This window comes from Eulemur rufifrons, chromosome 4 (assembly GCF_041146395.1).
Source record: "Eulemur rufifrons isolate Redbay chromosome 4, OSU_ERuf_1, whole genome shotgun sequence".
In the NCBI taxonomy this organism is placed as follows: domain Eukaryota; kingdom Metazoa; phylum Chordata; class Mammalia; order Primates; family Lemuridae; genus Eulemur; species Eulemur rufifrons.
Genome location: NC_090986.1, coordinates 53,672,554 through 53,699,257, shown reverse-complemented (window position 1 = coordinate 53,699,257; position 26,704 = coordinate 53,672,554). Strand labels below are relative to the sequence as shown.

At 33.2% G+C, this 26,704-nt stretch overlaps 1 protein-coding gene across 5 annotated transcripts in view; it reads right to left on the bottom strand.

Annotated features, from left to right (window-relative positions):
- DIAPH3 (diaphanous related formin 3) overlaps window positions 1–26,704 on the bottom strand; it is a 464,837-nt gene that overhangs the window by 288,939 nt on the left and 149,194 nt on the right. For all 5 annotated transcript variants that reach the window (XM_069467186.1, XM_069467187.1, XM_069467188.1 and 2 more), the window contains 8 exons: window positions 21,563–21,673; window positions 21,157–21,275; window positions 20,255–20,371; window positions 15,865–15,983; window positions 13,045–13,109; window positions 6,674–6,778; window positions 3,128–3,436; window positions 2,290–2,404 (listed from right to left, as the gene is read on the bottom strand). In XM_069467186.1, the coding sequence (XP_069323287.1) occupies window positions 2,290–2,404; window positions 3,128–3,436; window positions 6,674–6,778; window positions 13,045–13,109; window positions 15,865–15,983; window positions 20,255–20,371; window positions 21,157–21,275; window positions 21,563–21,673 (1,060 nt within the window). The remainder of the gene's footprint in view (window positions 1–2,289; window positions 2,405–3,127; window positions 3,437–6,673; window positions 6,779–13,044; window positions 13,110–15,864; window positions 15,984–20,254; window positions 20,372–21,156; window positions 21,276–21,562; window positions 21,674–26,704) is intronic.

Sequence of the window (26,704 nt, the reverse complement as noted above, 5' to 3'; positions counted from 1 at the left end):
CTGGAGTCATGGGGGACAGGTAAATGATAATACCTCAGCAGCCAGGCCACGAATAAAGACACAACATGGAACAACCTGTCCACTCCACCCACCAGTTTTGTTCTAAGTTTTATGGACATCTTTCTTTTTCTTTCCTTTCTCATCTGAGATATATACATATATATATGTATATGTATGTGTGATGTGTGGTGTGTGTATATCTGTTTTTCTGAAAGCAGCAATGACTGGTCTTTTCCAACAAAATACTTTACTGGTAATGCCAAAAAGCACACTTAGGAATCCTCAAAAAAATGCTTTCTAGTAATTATTCTTTAAACTGAAGACCAAAATATGTCACCTTCACAGCTCATCTCTGGTTAACATTGAGAAATGTTAGCATTGTTCAGGGTCACAACCCTGGGCTTCCCCATCGTTTGTGTTCACCCTGGAAATGTCATCCACTGTGACAGAAAAAAGAAAGCAGCATTTCAGCTGAGAAAGATGTCCTACTTCTCTGCCAGCCTCTAACTTTCACTTTCTTAGTCAAGTGAAAGAGATTCCAGGCCAAAGGGCCAGCATGTACAAAGGCAGAGAGGGATAGAAATGTGGAATATTCAGAAAATGATCATCATTTCTTACCTTAACCTTTATAGTAGATTGAGCAAATACATCATTTTTTTTCAACCTTGAATCTCAAGGCTAAAGTTAGATGACTTAAGAATTTTTTAAAGGTCCAATTATTTCATTTAGGGCTAACACTACAGCTAAATTAAAGACATGCTAACAAGTTTCCCTTTTGAGCCTCATTAATTAAGAAAGTAATCAGAGTAGAGAGGGGGAAAAAAAAGAGTAACTGGGTGGCAGCATTACTTAAATAGCTTTTAGGTACCACCATTTGTACCTACTAGGAAAGCAGGCAAAACAAATCAATTCCAGATTATGAAATCTGAAATTGTGAAGTGTTTTACATGTAAATACACATTTTAACTGCCATATATTTTCCTTGATTGCCAGAAGAGTGCACTAATCTTATTCAAAGAAAATTTTGATTCTCCATAATCAAAAGGTAAAATTAAGATCTGCTTACTGTACAAGTTTACCTAGGCTGAGCTCGGTGAGAAAATTCTGTTTTCAAAGATCAAAGTATACCATTTTTAATATTTTAGTCAGGATAAATGGTACTCAACAATACATGCTAAAGATTTTAATTTACCAATTCTAGAAAACTACCTTAATTTACAATTACCTTTTTGGAAAACATTTCAAAAGAATACAAATAAATTTTTAAAGTATCTGCCAACATTCTTTGGTTGCTATGATGATCAAGTTAAATCAGATTTATAAAGTATCTAACATGGTACCTAGCAAACAGCAGGCATTTTAAGAAGTCAATTCTTCCCTTTCTACACCAAGGCCTCCCACCTGCATCCATCCAGTACAATCCCACCCTGCCAGCTCTCCCTGTGTTCTATGAACCCAGGCGTACAGGTGGTGGCATAGGTCTACAGTGAAAAAAGTTCTTTTTTGAAAACTAAAAGGTAATGATTGGTCTAAGTGCTTGTGCTACAGATCTAAAATGCAAGTTTTCCATAATACTTAAAAATTCACTTAATATATAGGGATATCAGTCTTAAAATGTAAGTAGCAGGCCCATGAGATTGGATAAATTCAATTTTCACATACAAGTAATACCTAAATATTATAATTTTTTAAATCACACTGCACAGGTAAAACCTATCACAAAACAATTTGGAAAATTAATGTCATTGCTTTTAATGAAAAGATCATATAACCTACTCAAATATTCCTCTTTCAAGCTAACTTTCCAGACACTATAAATTGAATATTTCTATTCCATAGGACTCATACCAATTAATGAAGTTATGTGACAGTCATTGTAATATTAAAAAGTGATAACATTCTGACTAGAGGAAAGCTCACATTTTGTTTTTCTATTTCTCTAACTAAAGGGAATTCTCATGCCAAAAATGTCTCTCAAAATATCCGCCTTTACAAAAGTCGAATTTATCCCAATGGCACATATTCAAAGCAAGTATTATATAGAAAATTTAACAATCAAAGTTTTGTATTAATCATTTACATTTTAAAAATTGTTTACTTGACATACTGTATAACAAAATTCACTTTTTAAGCATTTCATTTCATTAGATCATTTATTTACCCACTAGTAATGTAAAATTATCATGTATAAGATCCTTAAAGTAATGTTTTCTAGAGGTTGGTACTTGAAAAGTGTCAATGTTAAAGCTTTAAAATTTAATTAATAAATAGGCAAGATGTTGGACTTACCTTTTTGTTGGGAACAGAATGTATTCTCAAGTTTACAAAGCAAATCCATATTTTCATACTTGTTTTCATTGACTTTGATCCAGAAACAGTTTTCTGTCATTTCATCAGGTCGGATCTGCAATCAGAGAGAAGACTGATTCATAAACAGCTGGGTGCTTCGCCTGTCCCAGCCCAATGACTATATACAGACCCAGCATCCCACAGCTGCCTGCAGATGTTTATGAATTAATCTCTGTAAGATTTTCCCCTAAAGTATGTTCAATGAAATAAGAGTTCTGCAGGATGTTAACATCTTATTAGGAATAAAAAGTCTGAAGCTGAATGAAATGAATTAGTTTCTTCTCAGTTGCATTTCTCAGTTGTCAGTAATGCTCACCTTGCACTATGACTCTTAAAGGCAGTATATATCACATAGCATTTCCCAAGTTTCTGTGACCATCTTTCTGCAGGATTCAGAATTCCTATGACCTGACTAAATATAAGATTCTGGCAACTGGTAACACTTTTCCCAATAGCTACCAACAGAGAATAGTTCCTAAGAACACTAACGTTTTTCTTTCCAAGAAACACTTCATAAACATAGGGTTCAATGCAATAATGTTAAATTACCTATTTAATTACAAATCAAATTCCACTGAACAACATTAACTCTGACCAAACTTATAAACCAGAAAGTCTTAGTCAATAACAAAGGACTTTGTCTCGATACTTTAAAAAAAAATGTCATTTTATTTATTGTCACTTTGATTAGGGTTCCCACTGGAAATTATATATATGTAAATCCAAAATTAAATTTTAATCTAGGTAAAATTATGTTTCCTCCATTAATTTGTTTTACCTTTAACCAATTCAATCTTCTCATGCTGATTTCAGGTTTAAATTCTTTCTTTGGTTTCAACCCGAATGGCAGGGTCGGTGGAAGAGGAAAGTTTCCACCACCAAGAAGCCCCAGGGGAGGTGGTGGAGGCACAGGACCACCGAATGGCATGGGCATTCCTGGAAGTGGAGGAGGGGGTGGAGGAGGGGGTGGAGGCGGCACCCCTCCACAAGAGGGCAGTGGAGGGGGAGAGGGAAGGGCTGGGTGGCCAGTTCCATCTTCTTTTGACAGGGGCAAAGGAATATTCCTATCAGCCGGCAAGTCACCAAACTAGAGGAAAACATAATAAGGAATATAATTAAGAAAAAGTTTACAAAGCATGTAAAAGTATACACAAAAACAAGTTATTATTTTAAACCAAAAAAGAAATGAACATCAGTAATTTCAGATGGTTTAACCTAAAAACAAAATTACAACAATTTATTCTTCCAATTTAAGAATTATAACTTTTTTTCTCATAAAAATGTAACTGCCAGAAGTATAATTCCCCACTCTGGGGCAGTTATGACCACCTAGGTAGAGATATCCAGGAGGGAAATGAGTATACAGATCTGGAAGCTTTGAAAGTCAGTGGTCTGTAGGTGACAGCTGAAGCCATGGAGGTAACTAAGTTCACTCACAGTATAGTATATACAGAATATGTAGCATGCAAAAAGGTCTATGTATAGAATTATATGGAACACAAATTTAGGTGATATGTAAATAAATAAGATCCCCCAAAAAGGACTTAAATGGTATTTTGCACATTATGCCTTTGCTCAAGTCTTCTCAATGGTATCCTAATGCACTTGAGGAAAAACGAAATCTAAAATTCTTAGTAGGGCCTACAAAGTATTTCATGATCTGGTCCCTGCCAACTGGTCTCTCAAGTGACTTTCTCCTAATTCCATGTATGTGCCAATCTCATGCTTTGCTCAGGGCCCTTGTACATGCTGCTCCCTCTGCCTGGAACATTCCCTTCACCTGGCTAGCTCCTAATGGCCCTTCCAGTCTGAGCTAACATGTTCCTTCCTCAGGAAAGCTTTATCTGCCCACTCATTTTACACTCATAGCATCCTGTACTTCTCAATAGCTCTTATCAAAAGTGTGAAATAATTATTTAATGAATCATTAACATTTATCTCTTTGATAGATTGTAAGCTCGATGAGGGAAGTGACCATGCTATATTATTCCCTCCTTCCCCAGCACTTGGAGAAGGGACTGGCACATGAGCACTATTGAAGAAATGGGTAGGGTAAATGAATTAAGGACAGGAAGAGAAAAAGACAAGAAGAGAGTCATAAACCACGAGTGAAGAGAGTGCCTCACCCTCAAAAAATACTGTTCTATGGAGTCAAAAGCCACAGAGAAACCAAGGTAATATCAGGAGTGAAAAAGAATCAGCTGTGTCCACTGGTCACTTTTGTCCTTATGTTCCTACAGCATGGTAAGAATTTGATACATTTCGAATATCATGAAGAAGATCTTCTGTGTTAATTTTCTAATATGATTAGTTTCTCAAAATTACTAACTTAATTCTAAGTTATATATAAACTACCTTTCAAATAATGGGCTTATAAATGTTAATAAATCATTTTAAAAGTTTTATGACACAATTTTGAAAAGTAGACCACATATAAAAGCCTGGAACCAATGAAATCTGAAATCATCACAAAGAAAAACAATGTTATAATAGAACTTGAGACTAAAAATCAAAGAGCATGCCTTATCAAAAATATTAAGTGTAAACAAGAACCAGGTCAGTGTTAACCTGGGTTGCTGTGATCAAATATGGTACTGCCCTTTGAATGTTAAGAATATACGTATATTATACTTAACTCCTATATACTTTATAGTTAACTATCAACGTCTTAAAATAAAGATGGTTGAATTTCTCCTCTAAAATAGTTCATTTGATAAAGTAGGAATGATAGGACTTGAATGTATGGTTCAGGAGGACAGACATGGTGAGTATCTTGCTCACCATTACATCCCCAGCACCTAACAGTACCTGGTTGTTAAAAGATTGAAGGAGCAAAGGAAGAAAATCACAAAAAACAGAAATATTTTATTCATAATCTTCATAGTCAGTATAGCTTTATGATCTTAAGCTAAATGCACAGATTTCAGGAAAAATAAACTAAAAATCCAAAGAAAGACTTTGCCACTTGTTTCTCAAAAATGAATACGGTGCCCAATATTAAGTATCTAATCCTAGGCTTTCCTCTGATAGCCATAAACACAGGTCATCATTGTGCACAATTTAAAACAATTTAGGAGATTCCTTGATTTAATTTCAGTTTCAAAACATAAATTTATTCCCATTTTATATAAAAGCACCATGCAACAATAATTCATCCAAAGATGGTGTATATATTTTTTTATAAATTGAAATTTTCTAGAGTAGATTTACAAGTAATCCTTGAAATGGGAAAAATTAAAAAGAAAAGAAAGTTCTTAAATTTATATTAGCTCCGACCAGGAAAACTTGTCATAAATATTTCAGCCATTGTCTATAACTCAATCTGAAGTACATATACAATCAAATGTTTCTTTTAATATGACAGACAAGGAGCCATATGGGAAAAAGGAACAAATTCAACAAAATGTGCTACTTCCTTCTTGCAGCACTAAAGAAAGAAGATCAATAAGAATACTTTTCTGGTGGATAGATTTTTTTTTTTTTTCTAAAATTGAAACCTAACAGATAGCTATCTCTTAAGGTATCTTCAGACAGCCTCTGCAATAAAACTACCCAGTAAGCATTTAAAAGAAAACAAAATTGCCAATAATATAGGATATAGTGTACCTGAGACTATTTCAACATAACCATAAATTAGGATGAAAGAAAAACTGCAAAACTATACTTATTGCTCATCATCCTGTATGTAAATCTACATGAAGAAATTTAGCTATGAATATGCTACCTCCTTACTTACATCCACATAAAGCATGCAGCTGATGTATTTCTTGCTATCTAAATGTTTTATGTGTAGAGGGTGTATGTGAGCTATCTGCTTCATAATCCAGATTTACTCTCTTTTTTTTGTCATGTTTTAAATCTGTTTACTTTTCGAAATTGAAAAATTATCAGAAAATGTTCTCATTCAGCTAGAGGTTATCTTTTACTGCAAGGTACCCATAGGCTGAAGGTTTTGAAAAATAAATAGCTTGAGCAATAATTTCCTGTAGTAGGATAAAGATCAGTGATGAATGGCAAATCTAAAGGACTTTCTTACCCTTTATGCTTAATTACTTAGGAAACATGAGACATTAGGAACAAAATCCAAACAAAACATAAGGAAGGAGATTAATTAGTAAAATCTTAGATATTCATACAAATAGGAAAAAAGTACAAAGTAAATTTAAAAAAATAAACACAGCAGAACAGAAATACATATAAATAATATTATGAAAACATACAAATGAAATTAAAGTTCAAACATTCTGATGCTATGAAGATATAACATAACCTTTGCTCCCTTGGTGTGGTTTCAATACCCAGTCCACTCAGAATGGTATTTTACCTGAGATTTGAAAGCTTGTAACTCTGCTTGAAGCTCGTTAATCTTTGCCTCTTTTTTCTGCAATTGAGCCTGAGTTTCTTGGTGGTCAGTAAACTCTTTTTCAAACTGAAAAAAAAAAAAAAAAAATGAGAGAGAAAGATGGAAAAGAAAAGCACTATTCTTCATATAGAAACATAACTCTAATGGTCTGTCAGTAGAACGTAAATTTCTGAATTGGTTTCATGAAAGGAGTGGTAGATTTTTGCTAAGTCACCTACAGCCTTTCTCTAGGTCCCTCCGGGTCCCACCAAAATCATTCATTCGCAAGGAAGCAGACAAAGACAGAGAGGAAGTCTGTGACCTTCTCTCAGCAGTGGAAACTGGCTCATAGTTATCTGCAATTCTGGCATTTTTCTTCAAAGTCTCTAAATATCATTGTGACTTTGTGTAAAATAATAGAGAGCAAAGCATTGTACTTCATTTCTTGTCCCCCCACCGGAAAAATTTATACTTGAAACTTATCTGAAATTTATCGACATGTTTTTAGTAATAATTCCATTCTGTTCAATTATTTTTTTTCTTATAACAACATAACATCTCCTAATATCTTTGGAAAAGTAATGGCAAATTAATCTTTCAAAGTCCCTAGTGAAATTCCTTCTGAGAGGAAAGCAAACAATAAAATTTAGTGAATCCAATGAGCTTTCTAATTTATACTGCCACTCTTTATAAGTCCCCATCTTGTATTCAAATAGCTTCACTTTGCCATTATCGTGACTGAAAACCTCTCCTAATAGAAGTGAATTTAGAGTATTATCTCATCATCAAGAACAAGTATTTGACTCTCTTAAAAAAATGAAAAAAAAATCAATCATTAAAAAAAGTAACTATTTCACAAAGGTAGCCTTCAGGTTTTAATACAATCAAACCTCAATTAGGAATATAACAGTATAGAACTCAATAGTTTACAAGGGCTTTTTAGTTTATAAAAGGATTCTTATTTTGTCCTTAACATAGAGAGGTAGTTATTAGTCCTTCTTCATACAGCTAGTAAAAGATGTGAGGTTAAAAACTAGATTTTCTGCCTTCAAAGTCTGAGTTACTTGGATAAAACCACACGCCTCCCTACAATTAATGTTTAGACAGTTTTATTTCATGAACTACTTTTTAGAGCAGTTTTACATTCACAGCCAAACTGAGCATCTACCTAGAGGTTTTCCACAAAGCCCCTTCCCCTACACATGCGTACTCTCCCACATGCTTCACAACTATCAAAATTAAAAGCACAAAAAGAAGTATTTTAAAATTTCATCACAAAAACTCTATAAAGTAATAGTATAAAAATAATTCCTATCTTACAGGTAAGGCAAATAAATTTCAGACTACTAATCCTCTCACTCTCAACCTTGTGTTCCCTTTACAAAGATAACAAAAATAGGTTAAAAACTGTCCAAATGTCCTTCCACCTCACCTAAATCACATAACATTACCATTCCCACCACTCCTACAGCTCCTCCAAACCCCTCCTACCACTAAATAATTAAAAAGATACCAATGCTGAATCTAATCAAATAACTAGACTATAAATGAAACCACATGTATGTAGGTCTCAGAGGTCCACCCAACTCCCTCTGTCACCCTGTGCTTCCCTGGGGCCTTGTCAAACAACTGCCTTCACACATCTGTTACATAGTTAACCCCTCTGCACCTCTGTCCCTCATCTTACTCCTTATAAACCCTCTAACCATAAACTTACTTTTAATTAAAAGTCAATTTCTTCAAAGAGTGTTTAGTCCATACTCACTTTTCTGACCTGTTGAACTCCATTCACATCCGTATCCATCACAACTCAGCTATCTGTCTTTCATTCTAAAAACAATGACTTGCCAAATTCCAAATCCCCTCAGCCTAAGTTGATCTCAGCCTCAACTTATTATAAGTGGTCTCTCTGTAGCTGTGCTATTCAATATCATAGCCACAGATCACAAATAGTTATTTAAATGTAAATTTAAATGAATAAAAATAAAGTTAAAACTTCAGTTCCTCAGTCACACCAGTGATAGGCATACATGACTGATGTCTACCATGTTGAATGACACAGATTATAAACCATTTCCATCATCCAATATTAGACAGGCCTGCTCTATAGCATAAATACTTACAAATATGCCTCGATGTTCAATCTCTCTTCTTCTATTTGTTCCATTACAACACACTCTCCTAGTTCTGCTACTTCTTGGTGGCTCCTACCAATTTTTGTTATGGGTTTCTAAGTCTTCAAAATCCAAAAGCTAACCAGTTAATGTTGGCATTCTACAGGGCTCTTTCCTTACCCCTCTCCTTGTCTCATTCCACATTTCTTGTAAGATGGCATCTTCCACACCCATGTTTTGATCACCATTCATACACTGATGTCTTCCAAATCCCTATCGCTACCTCAGCTTCTTCTCTGAATTCCAGACTACAGACCAATCTCTAAATAGATTTTCAACCACTTAATGAAAATTTTTCAAGACACAGAAAAAAACATTATTTTCAACACTAAACTTATACCGCGCACTGCCCCCCAACCCTGTTTTTTAAATACTGCTATTCTTTGTAAAGGACAGCTCAAATAATGATTCTTTTGCTCTTAAACTTTCAGTGCTTCCTTATAATCATCAACCTAATATCTAAGATCCCTCTGGGATCTGGTCCCAACCTACTTATTTCCCATTATATAAATATAATAAATATTTAACAGCATGCCTGAGATGTGTCCTTCAGAGGAGAAGGTTCTGGAGACAGAGTTGAACATAATATAGTTAGCACTTTTAGTAAGCACACTTATCTGGTGGAGAAGTAAAAACAAACTAACAACCCTAAATCCATGAAAACTACCAGTAATAAAAAGAGAGAAAGACTGAAAGTCAGGGAATGATTCCTGGGTGAATGATGTTTGACCTCAGGTTTGAAGAACATACTAGCATTTCAAGCAGAGGGAACAGCACAGTGTGTAGATGAAAGGCAAACAATACTTTGTAAGGGGCACAAGAAGAAGTATGAGAACAAACTTCAGGGGGTGAAGCTAGAGAGATATATATACAGAAATAAAATTGTTGAAAGGAATTTTGCAATAAGCCAAAGAGTTATTCCTTTTTTCCTAAAGACCATGGAAAGCTATTAGTGTATGTATTATACGAAAATAACAATCAAATACACATGTTGAAAAACCCAATCAACAGCAATGTGGAAAACAGAGTGAAAAAGAAACACCAGAGGCATGGAAAGTAGTTTGGAAGCTACTGCAATTATCCCAGCAAGAACTGAGGGCCTGCCTGAATTGAGGTGGAGGAGAGGGTAATGGAAAAGAAATGAAATGAGACTACAGAATCAAAAAAGTTAGTATCTGACTGAATGATGGAAATGACTGAGAGGAGTATGTCTAAGATGACTACAGTGTTTTGTCGTTTTGCAAAACAAGTGGAAAAGAAGTGTTGTCATTTGGAAAAATAATGAGGGTATAAAATGCAGAAAGAAAAAAGGTATTTCTAGGGAGAAGAAAGATGAATTTGGTTTGGATATGTTAAGTGTGAGATATGTATAAGAAATTCAAAAGAAATTTTTATATACCTCCTCCTTGGATATCTCACGTTGCTGCCTCATACTGATCCTTCAGTGCTCACGTTAGATATCACTTCCTTGGATAAGTCTTCTCTGGCTACCCAAGACTAGATGAGAAATCCTTCCTCCAGGCTTACACACTATATACTGGTTTCTACCATAGCAATTGTCACATTGTAATACAAAAATATCAAAATGTAGTATCACACACCTCATTAACACTCACCAACCTGGAAGCTCCTAAAAGTGAGAAACTTTTCTATTTTATTCATCACCTTTCCAGTGCTTTATATTTATAATTAAAGTAAATAAATAGTTGTTGAAGTGATGAGCCAGCTCCTGTCAAATTTTCCTTTATATGTCGAATGACTATGTCAATATCATATATTAAAGTTCCCTACTCTCCCAACATCAAAAATCTTTGAGAGGTCATTTTCTCTTTTCCCTTTTTTACAACCAAGAAGTTCACTGCTATGTAGCAAGAAATTAAAAAATTAAACTTTTCTTATGAGAGTAAGAATGAAGAAGATTTTTCACAATATCAATATGTGCAATAGGATATGTCTGTCCTATCTTATAGACGCTAGACTAAAATTCAGAAGGAAAAAAGATTATTTAGGAGACCATACATAAAACCTATCAAAATAAACAGAGTCATAATTAGTACACCCTAAGAAAATTTATTAAATTAACTTGGCCATACTGAAAGTATCTGTATTACTTACCAGAAGAAAAATTTCCACATCCTCCCCATAAAAGGATCAGATGAAATATAAACTTTGCTTTAGCATTTTTATAATATCTATAGTCAAATCACTGTAGCCTTGGGGATAAAATGAATCTCCATTAAAAGCATACCATATAAAAACTGATATGATAGCCTTCTTCTCTGAAAAGAGTTACTAGAGCAATATTATACTCACAAAATTACATGCAAAAATGTCAAAAAACACAGTTAAGGTTGAGGCGCTGCTTAATTTCATTCCCAAGGGTAAATGTATTAGTGCATCTGTACAAGAAGGTTGATAATTCAATATTCTCTATATACTTTCTGACATTTCTGGTCTTCATTTTTCAAATTTATGCACCAAAATAAAGAATGTGTCTAGCAACCATGATAGCTTTCTGCCTAAAGCAAAGTATTTACATGTGTCCTTATAAAGCTATCAGAACAAAGTTTTTGCTGATATATACAAAATGGTATGGCAATAGAAATCTTTTATGGAGCAAACAATATTTTCTGAATACTCCTAAGACGTATAATTTCTGACTAAAAGCAGACAACTAACCTTGAACAGTCTTTCTTCTATTTACATTTAAAGCTTACAATTTAAAAAAATCTGTTGAAAAGTTAGTATGTTTAACTCCATTCACATATACTACTAATATATACATTAAAATGATAACAAAAGCAAGTTTATACTATCTGGGATGCACCCAAATCAAGTACTTGAAGGTTTACTACTATTTTCCTTTAAAGAGCGAAAGGACTTATTACTGAGTTTAGAATACAAAGTTGGCTGAGTGAGGAGTCACCCTACAACATGAACATCTATTAACTAACACTTATGACACAATTTAAATGATCTATTAATTTGTTTCCCCACTAAACCAAACAACTTGAGGGCAATGACAATATAATATTCACAGCTGTAATCCTAGCCTGCAGTCTAAGGCCTGGGATACAATAACCTCTCAATTAATGCTTGGTAAACTCAATGCCTTAGGACTTCTTAGACAGGAAATTTATAATGTTTTCCATAAGTTACTCCTAACTTATGTTTTATCTTCAAAGTCATGTTTTATCTGCAAAGTTTATAGAAATGTGTAATTCTCTCAAGATACATTTAATACCTGCTGCATTAAAAATGTGTACTTCTTAGCATGGTGTTCCTAACGCAGTAAATATTCACTTAGCAAACATTCATTGAGGGTTCATTGTAGTGGCAGTAGTAGTAATAATTATCATTCCTTCAATGTGAAAAAACAGAGTTAAGCATTCAAGTCAGAGTGACTGCTTGAAGAGTGAAGAATCCAACAAAAACATAAAGAACAAGTTTAACAGGTACATGCTTAGCCAGAGATAAAAGGACAAAATGCTACCTTAAAGTAGAAAATGGTTACAGAAATACTACTAGGTTGAAACAAATAAAACTCGTATTATAATATCCAATATTTTGACCTAAGAAATAGCAATTTTAATAGTACAACTTAACACAAGGAAGCAACTTTAATCAAAACTAAAAGAAAATTAACTTTTCTCTTAAAATTTTAAGATAGAAATTCAGCTTAAGGGCCTAAATTATATGATTTCTTGAGAATCACTCCAATCTTAAAATTTTGATTTTGTACATTTTGCTCAAACACCTATTCGTTTACTCATTCAAAAAATATTTTTTTAATTCCTACATGAGGGCCAAGAATTATTTTTGATACAGAGATAATGAATAAAACAAAAATGCCTAATAAAATTTAGTCTAGAGGAAGAAACAGATAATACATTCATATGTACATATATAAATACATAAACTATGTAGTATGTCAGATGATGATAAATATAGTGGAAGAAAACAAATAAGAGAGGAAGAATAGGGATGGTCAAGGTTGGGAATGAGGAACTAAAATTTTTAAATACAATGGTCTGAAAAATCATGCTTGGAAGATGGCAGCTGGGCATACACCTGAAGGAGGTAAAGAAGGAAGGAAGGAACAACAAGCAAAGTCCCTGAGGCAGAAACACGCCTGCAGCGGTTCCCCACAGTCCTGCAAAGTTAATCAAAGTTACTTACTTTCTTGCCAAGGTCTGATGCTTTCTCTTCAAACTCTTCTAGTTTTGCTTGATCTATGCAAACATCTAAAATTGCAATGACGGAAAATTTTTAATTGTAGTACTTTTTAAATTCACTATGACTTCAAAAGTTTAGAAAGAAAAAAAATCATACAAAGAATTAGAAATAGTACTTAGTAATGGTAATTAGTAATAAAATCAACAAAATGGAGAAAAATATTATAATGTTGGAATAGAGAAGGCTTTTCTAAGAGTAATACCAAAAAACATAAAGGAACAGACGATCTCAATAACAATTTTAAACTTATATCAAGCAAAAGAAGAGAGTTTAATTGTAACATAAAAATTCAAAGGTTTCTATCATCAACCGATAAATATTTTAAAGAAAGAATAAATAATGTCCAACACAAGCTAGAGAAACAGGCAATAGTAAAGAACAGAAAATTAGGAAAATCGAAACTAAAAATCACTAAAACATGAATGGATGTTTGCTTTTCCCTAATAATATGAAAATAAAGCCTTTTTAATGAGAAATGATAGCAAAGATTAAATGATCCATAATGCCAAGTGTTGGAGTTGGCTAGCGGAAACAAACTGTCCTACACAACAGTGAACATTGGGAACTTTGGTGATGAAAAACTAGGCAATATGTATTACAATTTTACATATGCATTTCTTTCACTCAGCAAGTCTATTTCTAGGACTTTGTCTTTGGGGAAGAATACTCATTAAAATATTAATTCTGTTAACCAAAAAAAAAAAAAAAAAAAAAACCTGTAAATAATTTAAATGCCCATCAATAATGGATTGATTAGGTTATGATATATGTCCACATGATAAAATATGATGCAGTAGAAGTGATTCATATGGATTTCCCATAGTATATTTTATCCCTTCTGCTTTTGTAAATGAAAGCAATACATGAACATGGTTTAATAAAACATAGAAGAGTTTATAATGAAAAGTAACAATCAAATCACTGCATTCAAATCTGTCTCACTTTTTAAATGCAACCTTGTACAGTTCTTTCTGTATTAGATTATCCTAATGGCTAGCTTCTTAATTCTAAATAAAATGTGCATCCTATTATTTCTTGATATATTTAAGGCATTATAGATAACTTCCTATTATAAAAGACAAAGACAGTGTTCCCACTCTAATCTCAATTTTTGATAGTTATATTTACTAAATTGGCTGGCTCCATAGTACTACTTAACCCTCTGATTACTATTATATAGACAATATCTCTAAATTCCTACTATAATATATCAAATTATCTGTGTTCTATGCTTTCTAACACTTTTCTCTCCTATTGTCTAACCTTGTGTCTTTTCTCACCTATTCATGTAAGTACAACAAAATTGTCTTTTGTATTTAAGTCTTCTGTATTTTGTCTATAAGTTTATTCTTAATATTTAAAAACCAATAAATATAATTATTAAAATTATCTAAACATGCATCACTCATATATGCAAGTAGTGTTCAAATATTTTCTTTTCTTTTCAAGAGTTCAATGATAAAACCTCTCAGTTATTCAAGAAAAACATCCCTAATATCTGGGGGAATCATTCCACATTTTAATTTGCTGCATATTTAGAACATGCATTTCCTAATTTCTGTGTCCTCCTCCTACCTCCTCAGGAACTTCTAATTGCTTCTCTCCTGTATAGAGAAACAAGCATTTTCTTTATCAGTGTCACTAATATTATCCAGGTCTTCACTCATTCTATATATTTCATTCCTCTTCCTGGACTCAGATAACATATGAAGAAGAAACAACCTTGCACAGATATATAGTGGAAAAAGGGAAGTGCATTTTAATAGCCTTTTCAGATCATTGTGAATATTCTTCTTTGGTGTTACATCAAAATTTGACAAATGGTCAAACAGTAGTTCAGTGTGGAATCACATATCATATTACTGAACTTACACTCTGTTACTTTAAAATCCAAAGATCAATGTTCCACTTTTAATGAATCTTCTGTCTATGCAGAACTTGTAACATCAGGCACTGGTCACTTGGAAACAAGTGATTTGCTAAGTCATGTATATCTTCCAAATGTTGACACATCTCTTCGTACAATATCAAAACAATCATATAGATTGATATCACCACTGACCTCATCAGAAAATTCTTCTAGTATTAAGAAGCTGTCAGGCTGACAGCATCACATAAAAATTTCCCAAAATTTAAATTTTCACTTACATAAGAGCTCAAATTTTCTCATTGTAACAAATTCTATCAGTCATTTTCTTGGAAGTTATAGGCTCACTTCATTTTATTTAAAGTGTGTACAGTTTGTAGTCTTTCAAATTAAAAAAAAAAAGAAAAGAGAAAGGCAGCCAGTTCAATTATGTAAGTATTTTCTTATCCTGCTTTGGTATGCAGCAGGAGTGCTGTCTGTATACATCCCATTTGCTCACAAAAAATATTAAAACGATGTGTACTCAAGGCTCAATATTTAATAAAATTAATATTTTTAGGTCTTTATTAAGGACATTGTTAATTAAGTAAAAAATGGCATTTTTTTGTTTTGTTTTACTGAGTAAAGAATATAATGATAAACTAAACTACTATAGTTTAGTGCCTTGATTCCTAACCAAGTACCAGGGGTTTTACCCTCTGTTGTTTTGCACCATCAGTGCAAATATCAACCCAATGAAAAAGGCAAATAATGTCTTAGTATTTATATGAAAAAAGTTTTGACCATTAGGACCCTCTGGTGTCCACAGGCCACACTATGAGAACCAATACCTTAGAGCTAACCCATACAGTAGGAGGCAATAGATGTTTCCATTTAAATAACAGAGAAATACTCACCTACAAATTGTGTTAAATCTAAATCTAGTCTTTTTCGATATGTGAAGTCTGGATCCATTCCATCTCTATGCAATACAATCTGGGATACACACTCATCAATTAATTTGAAGTACTGCTGCCTAAAACCAAAGAAAAGACTAAATGTACAATCAATTCATAATTGTAACTTTACATCAAAACATAATGCTTTTTTATTGACCTTGATTTCAAATTCAATGATTTATTAATATAATTTCAGCAGTTGACATGATAGATTTAACATGGGAGTGGGAGTAAACACAACAGTCATTACTTTCCTTCTAATGATTTAAAACTGTTATATTTTTATAATCTTTCAGGAAATATAGTATTCTTTAAAGATGATTTTCTTATAAAAGTCAGAATTTTGACTTAATTAGTTGGCAGTAAAAAAGAGTTTAACAGGAAATGTTGTGTACTTAAAAACAGTCCTCACAGATCATCAACTTTCCACTGTACCACTTCAGCATTAATTCATTTTATTAATTAACCAAAAAACAAAAAGGTTTTCTAAATAGTTCTGTAGGAAGTTCTTAAAACTATATAGAATATTGTTTTTGGAATGTTTGTGGAATCAAATTAAAAACTGGTACTATAAATTATATACAATATTAAATTAATATTTCTTATTCAAATGAAAATAGAAAAATTTAGATAACAATATTTGTCCAAAAATCAAACTTTAACTAAAATGCCCTAGTAGTAGAGTTCATGTTGTTACTATAGTTCAGTCCATCTACATTTGTAATAAGCTAAAGAACATCCCTTAAGAATCAACAAATGTGAAATAGACAAAAGATTATATAACCAAAACCAAACTAAAGTGACAGACAGGGTGGGTACTAGTCTAAAGAGGTTACAATCCTCCATCCCCAATCATCCCCTAGAACTTATTTCTTTCCTCCATGACTTTTAGCTCATTTTTCCTCTCCAAATCTTCCTCATCATGTATTTGCTGGCCCTACAAGGCACTTTGGCTTTCCTCCCCTGCAAACTGTGACCCACTGCCCTTGGCCTATTTACCTTACACTTAATAAACCACCTATTACGCTGGAAAAAAATTTACTACAGCTTAACATTAGCAAAGATGATTAATGATCATGAATTGTCACAGAGTGAAATGTTCAAGAAATGGTTCTTGGGTACTAATAAAAGAAGCTGGTATCTATGTTTGCCTCAATTTCCTCAACTTCTTTCAAAGATATTATCTCCAATCTCTGAATATTTTTGCCATAATAACCATATTTACACTTAGGTATACATGTTTCACACACATTTATATCTGTCACATTTGAAAATTTAGATGATGCATTCCTTTTTTACTCTTAATATTATTCTAATGTTGTTTTAAAAATTAAAATCTTTTAAATTAACAAGTTATTTTATGTCATTTTTTAAGGAAATAATAATTTCAATAAATTTTTTTCTCAACTCCACAATATCCAATTATGAGTTAATTTATAGTGTAGCTGAAATTTCACGCAGAGACTCTTTTGGAACGCAATACTAGCATAGAATAATATATATTTCTGGATTCCAGAAAAGTAAATCCAGAAAATAATCTCTATGAGAAAGATTAGTGAGTTAATGAATGTGTCTGTCTGAGGAATATGTGAATAATTAAGCAATGAACATAAATTGCCATTACTTCACGGATAAAAGGCCATTTTTATTGGAAGATGTTTTGAAGTCATCTTCATTTTCTCTGTAACATTTTTAACAAATATCAGAAATTTTCTCCCATGCACATTCATTTAGTATGACATTTTTCACATGGTAAGTCACTGATTATTTAGTACAGAATTGAATTTGATCTTCTCCACCTTTGAGTTACCTTGCTACATTTCATTTTTCCCCCTTTTTCTTAAGGAATAGGGATTGTTTCTGATGTACATTCTCCAATCAAGTTCCATTTCAGTAAAATTTCCTCTTGTCCCAAAGGTGAAAAATGAAGAAAGATTCTAATTTTTCCACCCACTAATTTTTTTTTTTTTTTTTTTTGAGACAGGGTCTCACTCTGTTGCCGGGGCTAGAGAGCAGTGGTATCATCATAGCTCAAACTTCTGGGCTCAAGTCATCCTCCCTCAGCCTCAAGAGCAGCTGGGACTACAGGAATCCAGCCACCACCATGCCCAGACTGGTCTCGAACTCCTGGGCTCAAGCAATCCTCCCACCTCAGCCTCCCAAAGTGCTAGGATTACAGGCATGAGCCACCACACCCAGCCCCACTAATTCTTTTAAATAAGAACATTTCACAATCTGCAGTGAAACAGTTAATCTATTGTTTATAAAAAATGAAAAAGTGTGTTCATATCAAAAACAGTTTAAAATGTTCAAATCATGTAAGATTTCTGAAAAGGTAAAATCCAGGTCCACGGTAGATAGATGAAACCAAAAAATTAAGGTAAAACCAAAATAACAACACTCATAGACCCATACACCAATAAAAGTGAATTTCACTGCATGTAAATAAAAAGGTAAATAGATAAAAAAATTTTAAAGGTGCATGACAAAAATACTATACAAATGACCACAATCCTGGCACAATCTTGTAATAAAAGTAAAATCTCCTTTTAAGCAATATTAACAACAACAATAATAAATAACTATGAGAGTTTGCAAACATGGGGAAAAAACAGCGTTGTCTTGAGTACAACAGTCCCAAGAACACTTCCTTCATGGCAACCATATCTATTAATAGAACCAAGACCAAAGGCCAACCAACAGGCAAGGAAGGAATCAACACTGATGAGCATTAAATTTAAAAGTTGGAGGAGTTAGGAAAATAAATTAATAAACTTAAAAGCTGATTCTCAAAAGATGACCAAAATAGCTAAACTACTATGTCTCACTAATGTCACTTTGGTAATACCATAATCTAATATTTCTCTGAGACTCTTGATTCCACTAAAACAATAGCATCAACTAAGCATATTCCAGGACAGTTGTGCTTTTTAATCTGTTTTCAAACTAGACATAACCACATGCCCTTTTGGAGCACAAAAGAGGAGACCAAAATCATAAGTAAGATATAACCTCTGCAGAACTATGGACATATTCAAATCACTGAAAGCAAACAACGGTCTTGAAATCTTGGGAACTCAAACAGCATCAAACATCCAGGGCTTGATAGAACCAACCATACACAGATCAAAAAAATGTATGGTGTTTACTTTAGGGTAAACAGAAGTTTCAATTACATTTTTAAGTAAATCTGAAGTAGAAATATAGCATTCTAATTAGCAGAGTACCGATGATATTTTAAAATCTCATTTAATTAGCATTTCTTATCTACCATTTATAAAGTGGTTAAATATTTAAAATGTTATTTTATTTTTAACAAAATAACAGAAAGAAGCAAATTAAACATCAAAATAGCTCATATTTTAGAATATCAATGAGATTTCTAGCTACAAAGAGAGGATGTTTGATCCATTTCCCTTACTCATCCCAAAGAATCTAAAGTTTTAACACTTTGACTTTCGTTCTCCTCTCTTTGTTAGGTACATCAAAAAAACCATTGAGTTACACTTTCTCATGTCATCCAGAGAACACAGCCTGACTGAGGCTTGTCTAATAAATTCTTTTACTTGAAATTAAGTAGGAAAAGACACATTATTCACAGTATCTCAGAATGAAACTTCAGCAAACATAAATTGGTGGCAACAAAAATGATTTTATATCCAAAGATCTCAGCTTCCCTCATAAAATAGAAAAGTATAAAGAGGATACAGAGACTGAGCATACACCATGTGCCAGGGATTTGGCTTGGAGTTTTACTCATGATACCATATTTCACCTTTATAACAACCGAGTGAGTTAGGGGATAATATCCACGTATACCTACATTATAATGTAGATAAGGCATAGAAAGGATAATTTGTTAAGTTCATGTGGCTAGTATATAATCACACTCGAAAAGCCATTTATCTAGCTTTTCTCATACATTAGCAATGTTAAACACAACTATATTATGAAGGTACTTTGTACCTTCATAAATACTAATAAAAGCAATGTTTAGTGCCCTTCATGTAACTTATAAAAAGAAACTTATCAACACCATTTCTGCTGCCCAGGGAATAACGAGAAAATATTATCCATCACATGATAAGCCAGTAATTTGTTGGTAGTTCCCATTTTTATTCAGATGAAAGGTTGTAACCAAGAATCCACTGGAGCTTAAAAAGTAATAGTAATATCATTTTACTTTCATCTAACTAAATATACGCCCAGAGGAAACAACACATTCTATGAATCAATATTATGACAGAAATAAAAATCATTCGCTTGTCCCAATCAAATATCAGGTGAATTTCACAATTAATAGATTTTTATTAGTGAAAGAAAACATTAGAATATAACTTCCTCTTACCTGATAAAATAATCATTTCGAATCAGCAAAAGATGCTGAAGAATAGAAATAAAATATCCCTCTGCCCTAGTTTCCTTAACTGTGTTCCACACCATGTTGTAAACATCATATGCTTCAGTGAGTTGATTAAGGAATATATAGATTTATTTATATTCTACACCATACAACTGTATGAATATGACAAAATCTACTCTGTAAGGCTCTGAAACCCTAATACAAATATCTTGTATAGTCAACATAAAATATGGGTATTTAGGATTAAGCACAGTGGAAAAACTCTGGAAATGGCAACTTGACCTAACACTTCCTGGCTTCCCTTCTATGATCAACTCCAAATAATCTGCCTCTCCTAAGCAAAGATGTTGCTGGGGTAAAGGTAGTAGGCAGCTGGTTGTGAATACTGTATTTCGTTCTAAGGGTACCTTAACCAACAGAGTTGGTACCAGGCATTATCTATCATGGAGAAGTTCCAGTTGAGGCTAGGAAACTGGTGGACCTTGGGAAGGGCTAAGACAAAGAATCATCATGGGGTCCATATGAGCATACACCAAGGTATAGGGAAGGAGCAGCCAGTGGACAGAGGCTACACTACTCTTAATGCTACAAATCACTGGGTGGCGGGGAAGGTGCCAAATATAAATAGAAAAAAGAATAGATTGCACACATATGCATAAGAAGTCAGCCTAAGAAAATCCATTTGTTAGTTGTAATATCCACTTACATATGTATGTATTCATAAAAATAAACATTAAACGAATAAAATAATGTTCTTCTGATGCATAAGGTATTGATTTCATGTGATCTATATAGAAATGAGTTATATCTGAGGGAATGTGGCTGTTGTTTTAGATTTAGCAATAATTTTACATATTATTGGACTACACTCCTAAACAAAAGGATATTTAAGTTCAGCTCTAACATCTTCGAGGCGATGGGAGAACTCAATCAAATCTTCTTCCTTATGCTCATCAAAGACTTTAAGTTGGATATCCAGGCCATCATTCTTAATGCCTTTTAAATTCTAGAGATATTAAATAGAAATTATGATGAATGCTTTTTTTAATTATGAAGAAGAATTAATGAAAAACATATAAACAATAAACCAATCATTCAACTTGATTTATAGCATTCAAACATTTAAAGTGTTAAATGATACTCAAATCTTATCATCTATATCTCAAAAATAGATTTTTATACTCAAGCTTTTTCCCACAGATAAATTATTCTTGAACGTAATTTATCTAAATTTCCCCCTACTCAAGTACTCTTCTAATTTAAATATTAATAAGGAGACTGCAGGGCACTTACTGGCAATATCTCTTTCAATCCACAACGCATAAATTCATTTCTGATGTGAACCCTGAAGTCCAAATCATCAGGAGATGTAACAAGGGCATTGATGAGCTGCATACAAGCCACCTACAACAGATTATACAGTGAGCCTTTTACTGGATTTCCAACATTAAACAAAGAGTGACAAAACTGAAACATAAAGGTGTTGTTCTAAGTATTATCAAGTATTAGATAATTATTTGTAAGTAAAATATTTTAGCTAATTATAAGTTATAAAAGAAATACAGTTGCAGTGGAGGTTTTTTATTTCTCATTTATTTGAGGGTTTTTGAGGTGAAAGGAAGATGGAGAAACATTAGCCATTGGTACCACTCTATAGAAAAAATCCACTCATAAGCAAAAGTTAAGTTCTTGTCCAGTAATATCATTCCACACACATACAACAGGAATTGAACATATCCTAGTTGAAAACTATAAATATCTACTGGATGGATAACATTTATCTAAAATAAAATAATAAAATAATCATCAAGAGAAACTTAAAGACCCAAATACCTCAAGGTCAATAAAGGTCTTAAAACTGGTTAATAGGGTTGTTAATAACCAAAAGTTACATAATGAACACTGCATAATTAATTTCTAGAAGTTAATTTATCAGGGAATTATTCTCATGCTTTGGCAAAAATTCAAAATTACTGTATGCTATGTTTTAAACAGAAATAAATTATACAGCTCATTAAATCCTTTAATATATAGCTTAAATGATAAAAATTTAAAAATCACAAAATTTTTCAGTTCATGCTTAACATTTAAACTTTCAACTTCATTTTTTCATCTGTGGCTGAATTACATCTTTCATCATCCAACAACCATAACATGGAAGCAAAAGAGATTTTCTCTAGAGAAGCAAAGCATTCTTTGTTGTTGTTGATAGTGTTATTTTTCTAAGTCTACCTTCCACCTAAAGTCTAGCAAGAACTACTGGACTACTGATCAATATGTTTAACCTCATGCTGTTCCCTAAATTGTCTTTTCTCCATCCCTTAAGGCAAGGTTTATATGAATTTAAAATACCGTTTTGGAGTAAGACACCAACAGGGGTCTCAGTTCCTGCTGCTTGAAATATATAGTAATTGTTATGTTTGATATCTAAGCATTAAAATCTGACCAGCATGCTTCTACTGTCAAAATTTAAGATTGTTTAAAGTGAGGGTGAGGAATGTGCCAGAGGAGAGAAAGGAAAAAGAAAAACACACTTTAAAAAAAAAGTCTATCTTTTCAGTACACATGCACTCAGCTGTAACCAGTTCATGTCAAAAAGGTCAAGTTTAAAATGTTTTCCCTCTACCTCCTTGCCAGTCATTACCAGTACCCACAAACTTTTTTTCAGCAATGTCATATAATTTTAAAAGATCTCAAAGAGCATATAAATAATGCTGCTGCTCTATGTTCAGAGAAACTAAATCAGTCTCCATCACCCAGTTTCTAGGAAAATGCAAATTACACAAAATTCAAAGAAAGTAGCAAAAATAAGGAATGTAAAAACTAGCTGTAAATATCACCTAATATGAACAGCAGATAGATGTAGACAATAATAGCATAAAATGGAAAAGAAAGGAGGTAAAGGATAATGCAAATTATTCCCAAGAAATATTTAAAAAGAAATATTCAAAAAGGTAAATTAGAAGAAAAATTAGGAAATTAAATTGAAATAATGAATTTAAATTAGATTTATAAAATCCCTGCCCAACTCTAATGGTAATTTGCCATTTTCATGGCTTACAATCTATTTAATTTATATCACATAAACATGTATCTGTGAATATACACAGATATACACTGGAAAAAATTGTTTCCTTATGAATAAAACATTCTATAATCAAGGTAAAAACTAAAGAGTTTCTTCCAGGTTTTTAACACATATATTGAGATATATGGACCTGTAGTATCACATGATTTCATATTAATTTAGCATACCAGCAGAAATAGGTGCCAAAGCAGCATTTATGCCAAATTCCTAGTGACACTGAAAAAGGTTCAGAAACTACAAAGGTAAACAGAACATGCTGTCTGTCCAAATGAAGATAAATAGACACAATGATAAAAATATACTATGTATGAATACGAGAGATATGTTTGGTAAATAATGAGATTATGGAGATAATACTAAATGAGAACAAAAACATCTGAATAACAGTACTAACTCAACACTGTCAGTACTGACTCAGGCATAAACAGGAAGGTGGCCTGATGAAGTGGACAAGAATGTTCTAAGCAGAGCAATTAACAATTTCAAAGACATGGGTCCTTTAACCAAATTACAAATAATGCAAATTTTATGCATAGTTTGTAAGGGAGAGGCAGGAAAAACAGGGGAAGGGGTCAATAGAGATCACCCTGGACAGAGACAGGAGCCAGATGAGGCACAGCCTTGTGTGCCAAGTCACAAGATTCAGATCCAAACAGAAACAGTGGAAATCATAAGCATTTTATGCAAAGGAGAGGCAATAATACAGACAATGGATTCAAGATAAGTAGTTACTGTAGAAGTAACTCTGGTGAGCAATAAGGAGGGCTTGAACAGTATCTAAAATATAAAGAAGAAAAACTGATAGAATCTGACGGCTAGATGAACCTGGGGTTGAGGTGAAGAAAAACAATTACAAGAGACACTCCCACTTTGTAACATTAACAGAGATACAAAATGCAAGGAAATTAACAAGTTTTAGAGGAGAATAAGATATATCCCACTTTTAAAATTCTGAGATTGAGATGTACATTAGGAATCATTTGTTCATTAAAAAAAAAAAATAGTCATTAAGTACCTACACCTTGTGTCAACTGGGGACATTAACAGAAACTCCAACAGTGAGAAATGAGAGAAATGTTCATCATAAATAAGTACTCTCCATGCTCTACTTGATGTTCCAAAAATGCAGCATAAGAGCTCTATTAATTTGCATTATGTTATAGAAACTGAACACATGACAAAAACAATCTCTTTCTGGAGCTGATAAGGGTGAGAAAACAAGGAGATTCTGCCCTCTTGGGAGCACCTAAGTTAACTAAAGTTTCTATCTTTGGGCATCAGACTGTAGTTCACCCTCTGTTATTGGCTTACACATTTCATTCTTTCGAAGCCTATTTATTGGTGCATACTATCCACCAGACACTGTTTTTGGTGCAAGAAATGCAGCTTTGAAAAAACATAGGCATTTCTATGAGAAAAACAGGAATCAAGACTGACTCCAAAGTTTCTGGCCTGAGTAATTTAAAGGATGAAATTTTAATTTACTAGATAGAAAAGACGATAGAAAAAACAGGCTTGGGAAGAAAGATCAGGACTTCAGTTTTGGAGATGTTAAGTTGGAAATATCTATCAGTGGCCCAAACAAAAAAAAAGTTGAGAAGGAAATTGGATATAGGAGACTCCAGTTCAAAAAAAAAAGAGATTCCAACAGCAATACTAATGTAAAAACCAAGATCTCAGATGGAATCACTGAGGGAGTAGTATAGAAAAAAGAGGTATAAGGCATAAGGTATAAGAACTGATTGGGGGCATTTCAATTGTACGCTTGTATTTGCAGACTGGAGACATATACCTAAGTTAAAGAAAAGTACAAAGCCATCACAGTAAGAGAGAAGAGAAATAAGGAGATTGTGGTGTTCTGGAAGTATGAGAAGAGGTCTCAACAGGGAGAGAGTGATCAACTGCATCAAATGTAGTCAAATAAGACAGGACCAATCAATTACAACACTTTTGCACTGGGCAAAATGAAAACATTGGTTATTTGAGAAGAACAGTTTCTACAAAGGGACAGTTACCGTCCCGAGTAGAAAAATGCTCGCCTTCTCACTGGAGCATATGCAGTACTAGTAAACAAAAGCAATTAAAATTGGCTCTAAAATATCCTTTCCTTTGCTCCAAATGCACCTTTATACACTAGAAATACCACTCCTTAATCTTTGGTTAAACAAATCTATGTAAAGACATTTATCCAGGTATTACAGACCCAATTTTAATGTTTTGGAAGCAACTACTGTAAGCTCACTTTGTTACTCTTGTCCCAAGTACTAAAAAGGGTCTTAAAATACCTTATAAAAAGGTATTTTTAACCTAAACTTCTAGCTGGAGGGGTATGTGGGTGTGTAACCATCTAAGATTTAAGACAGTTGAGGATTTCCTCAAGGGCAACAGCAGGCTAAAGGTACGGTACAAAGACTGGGGCCAACAGAGCCCATACAGCCTAAGACCAGGAAGGTGAACAGCCAAAAATGTACTGACAAATGGTGGGACAAATGCCACCCATGTCATAAACTAGGAAGGTAAAGACATAATAGGGGGCAGTAAAGTAGATAAACTGTAAACAGCAATCTCAGATATATTCAATATGTGGGATAGAGCCAGTCAAAGGCAATCTTAAGAACAAAGCAAATGATCAAAGGAAAGTCATTAGAAGTGGAAAGAGGTTAACAGCAAGACAGAGGAACATGCCACTATCTTCATCATTTAATCCAAAGTAGCTTCCTGCTCTTGAAAATAAAGTCAGAAGGTTTCTTCTTATGTGAATACGTAGCACCTACATTTCCTCTAGTACACAATTTACCTGCTATCTATTTCTATACTCAACACAAATAAGAAAAAACAAACATTTTATGTGTTTTTTTAACCATTGGTTTCTGATCCTTTCTGGACAAACTTAAGTACAAAATTCAAGGTACGCTATAGGTTTTGATACCTGAACCCCATCCACAAGGCCTGTCCAATTTTTTTCAAAGGCCACCAGACCAGATGTTTTCTACACAATTCTGTTGATGGAATTTGGAAAGGCATCTAACAAACAGCAAAAGCAAGTAGTCTTTATAAAGTTTAATCTTGGGTCAACATGTTCGTCCTGGATATAAGTAGATGTCTTTACAAGTAAAATGATGGCTATACTACACTGTAAAAATATATTAGCTTCAGGAGCTAAATCCAGAATGAAAACAAGTATCAGTAAAATACTTAAATAAAAATTCTATCAGAATCTGCAAATACTTATTATTTGGGCCTGGAAGATACAGTTTCGACTGCTATTCATCTTCTCTACTCCATAGCAGAAATCATTTGTCTCTCTTTGCACAATCAAATTTCTCATTTATCAAGCAAAATGAGTA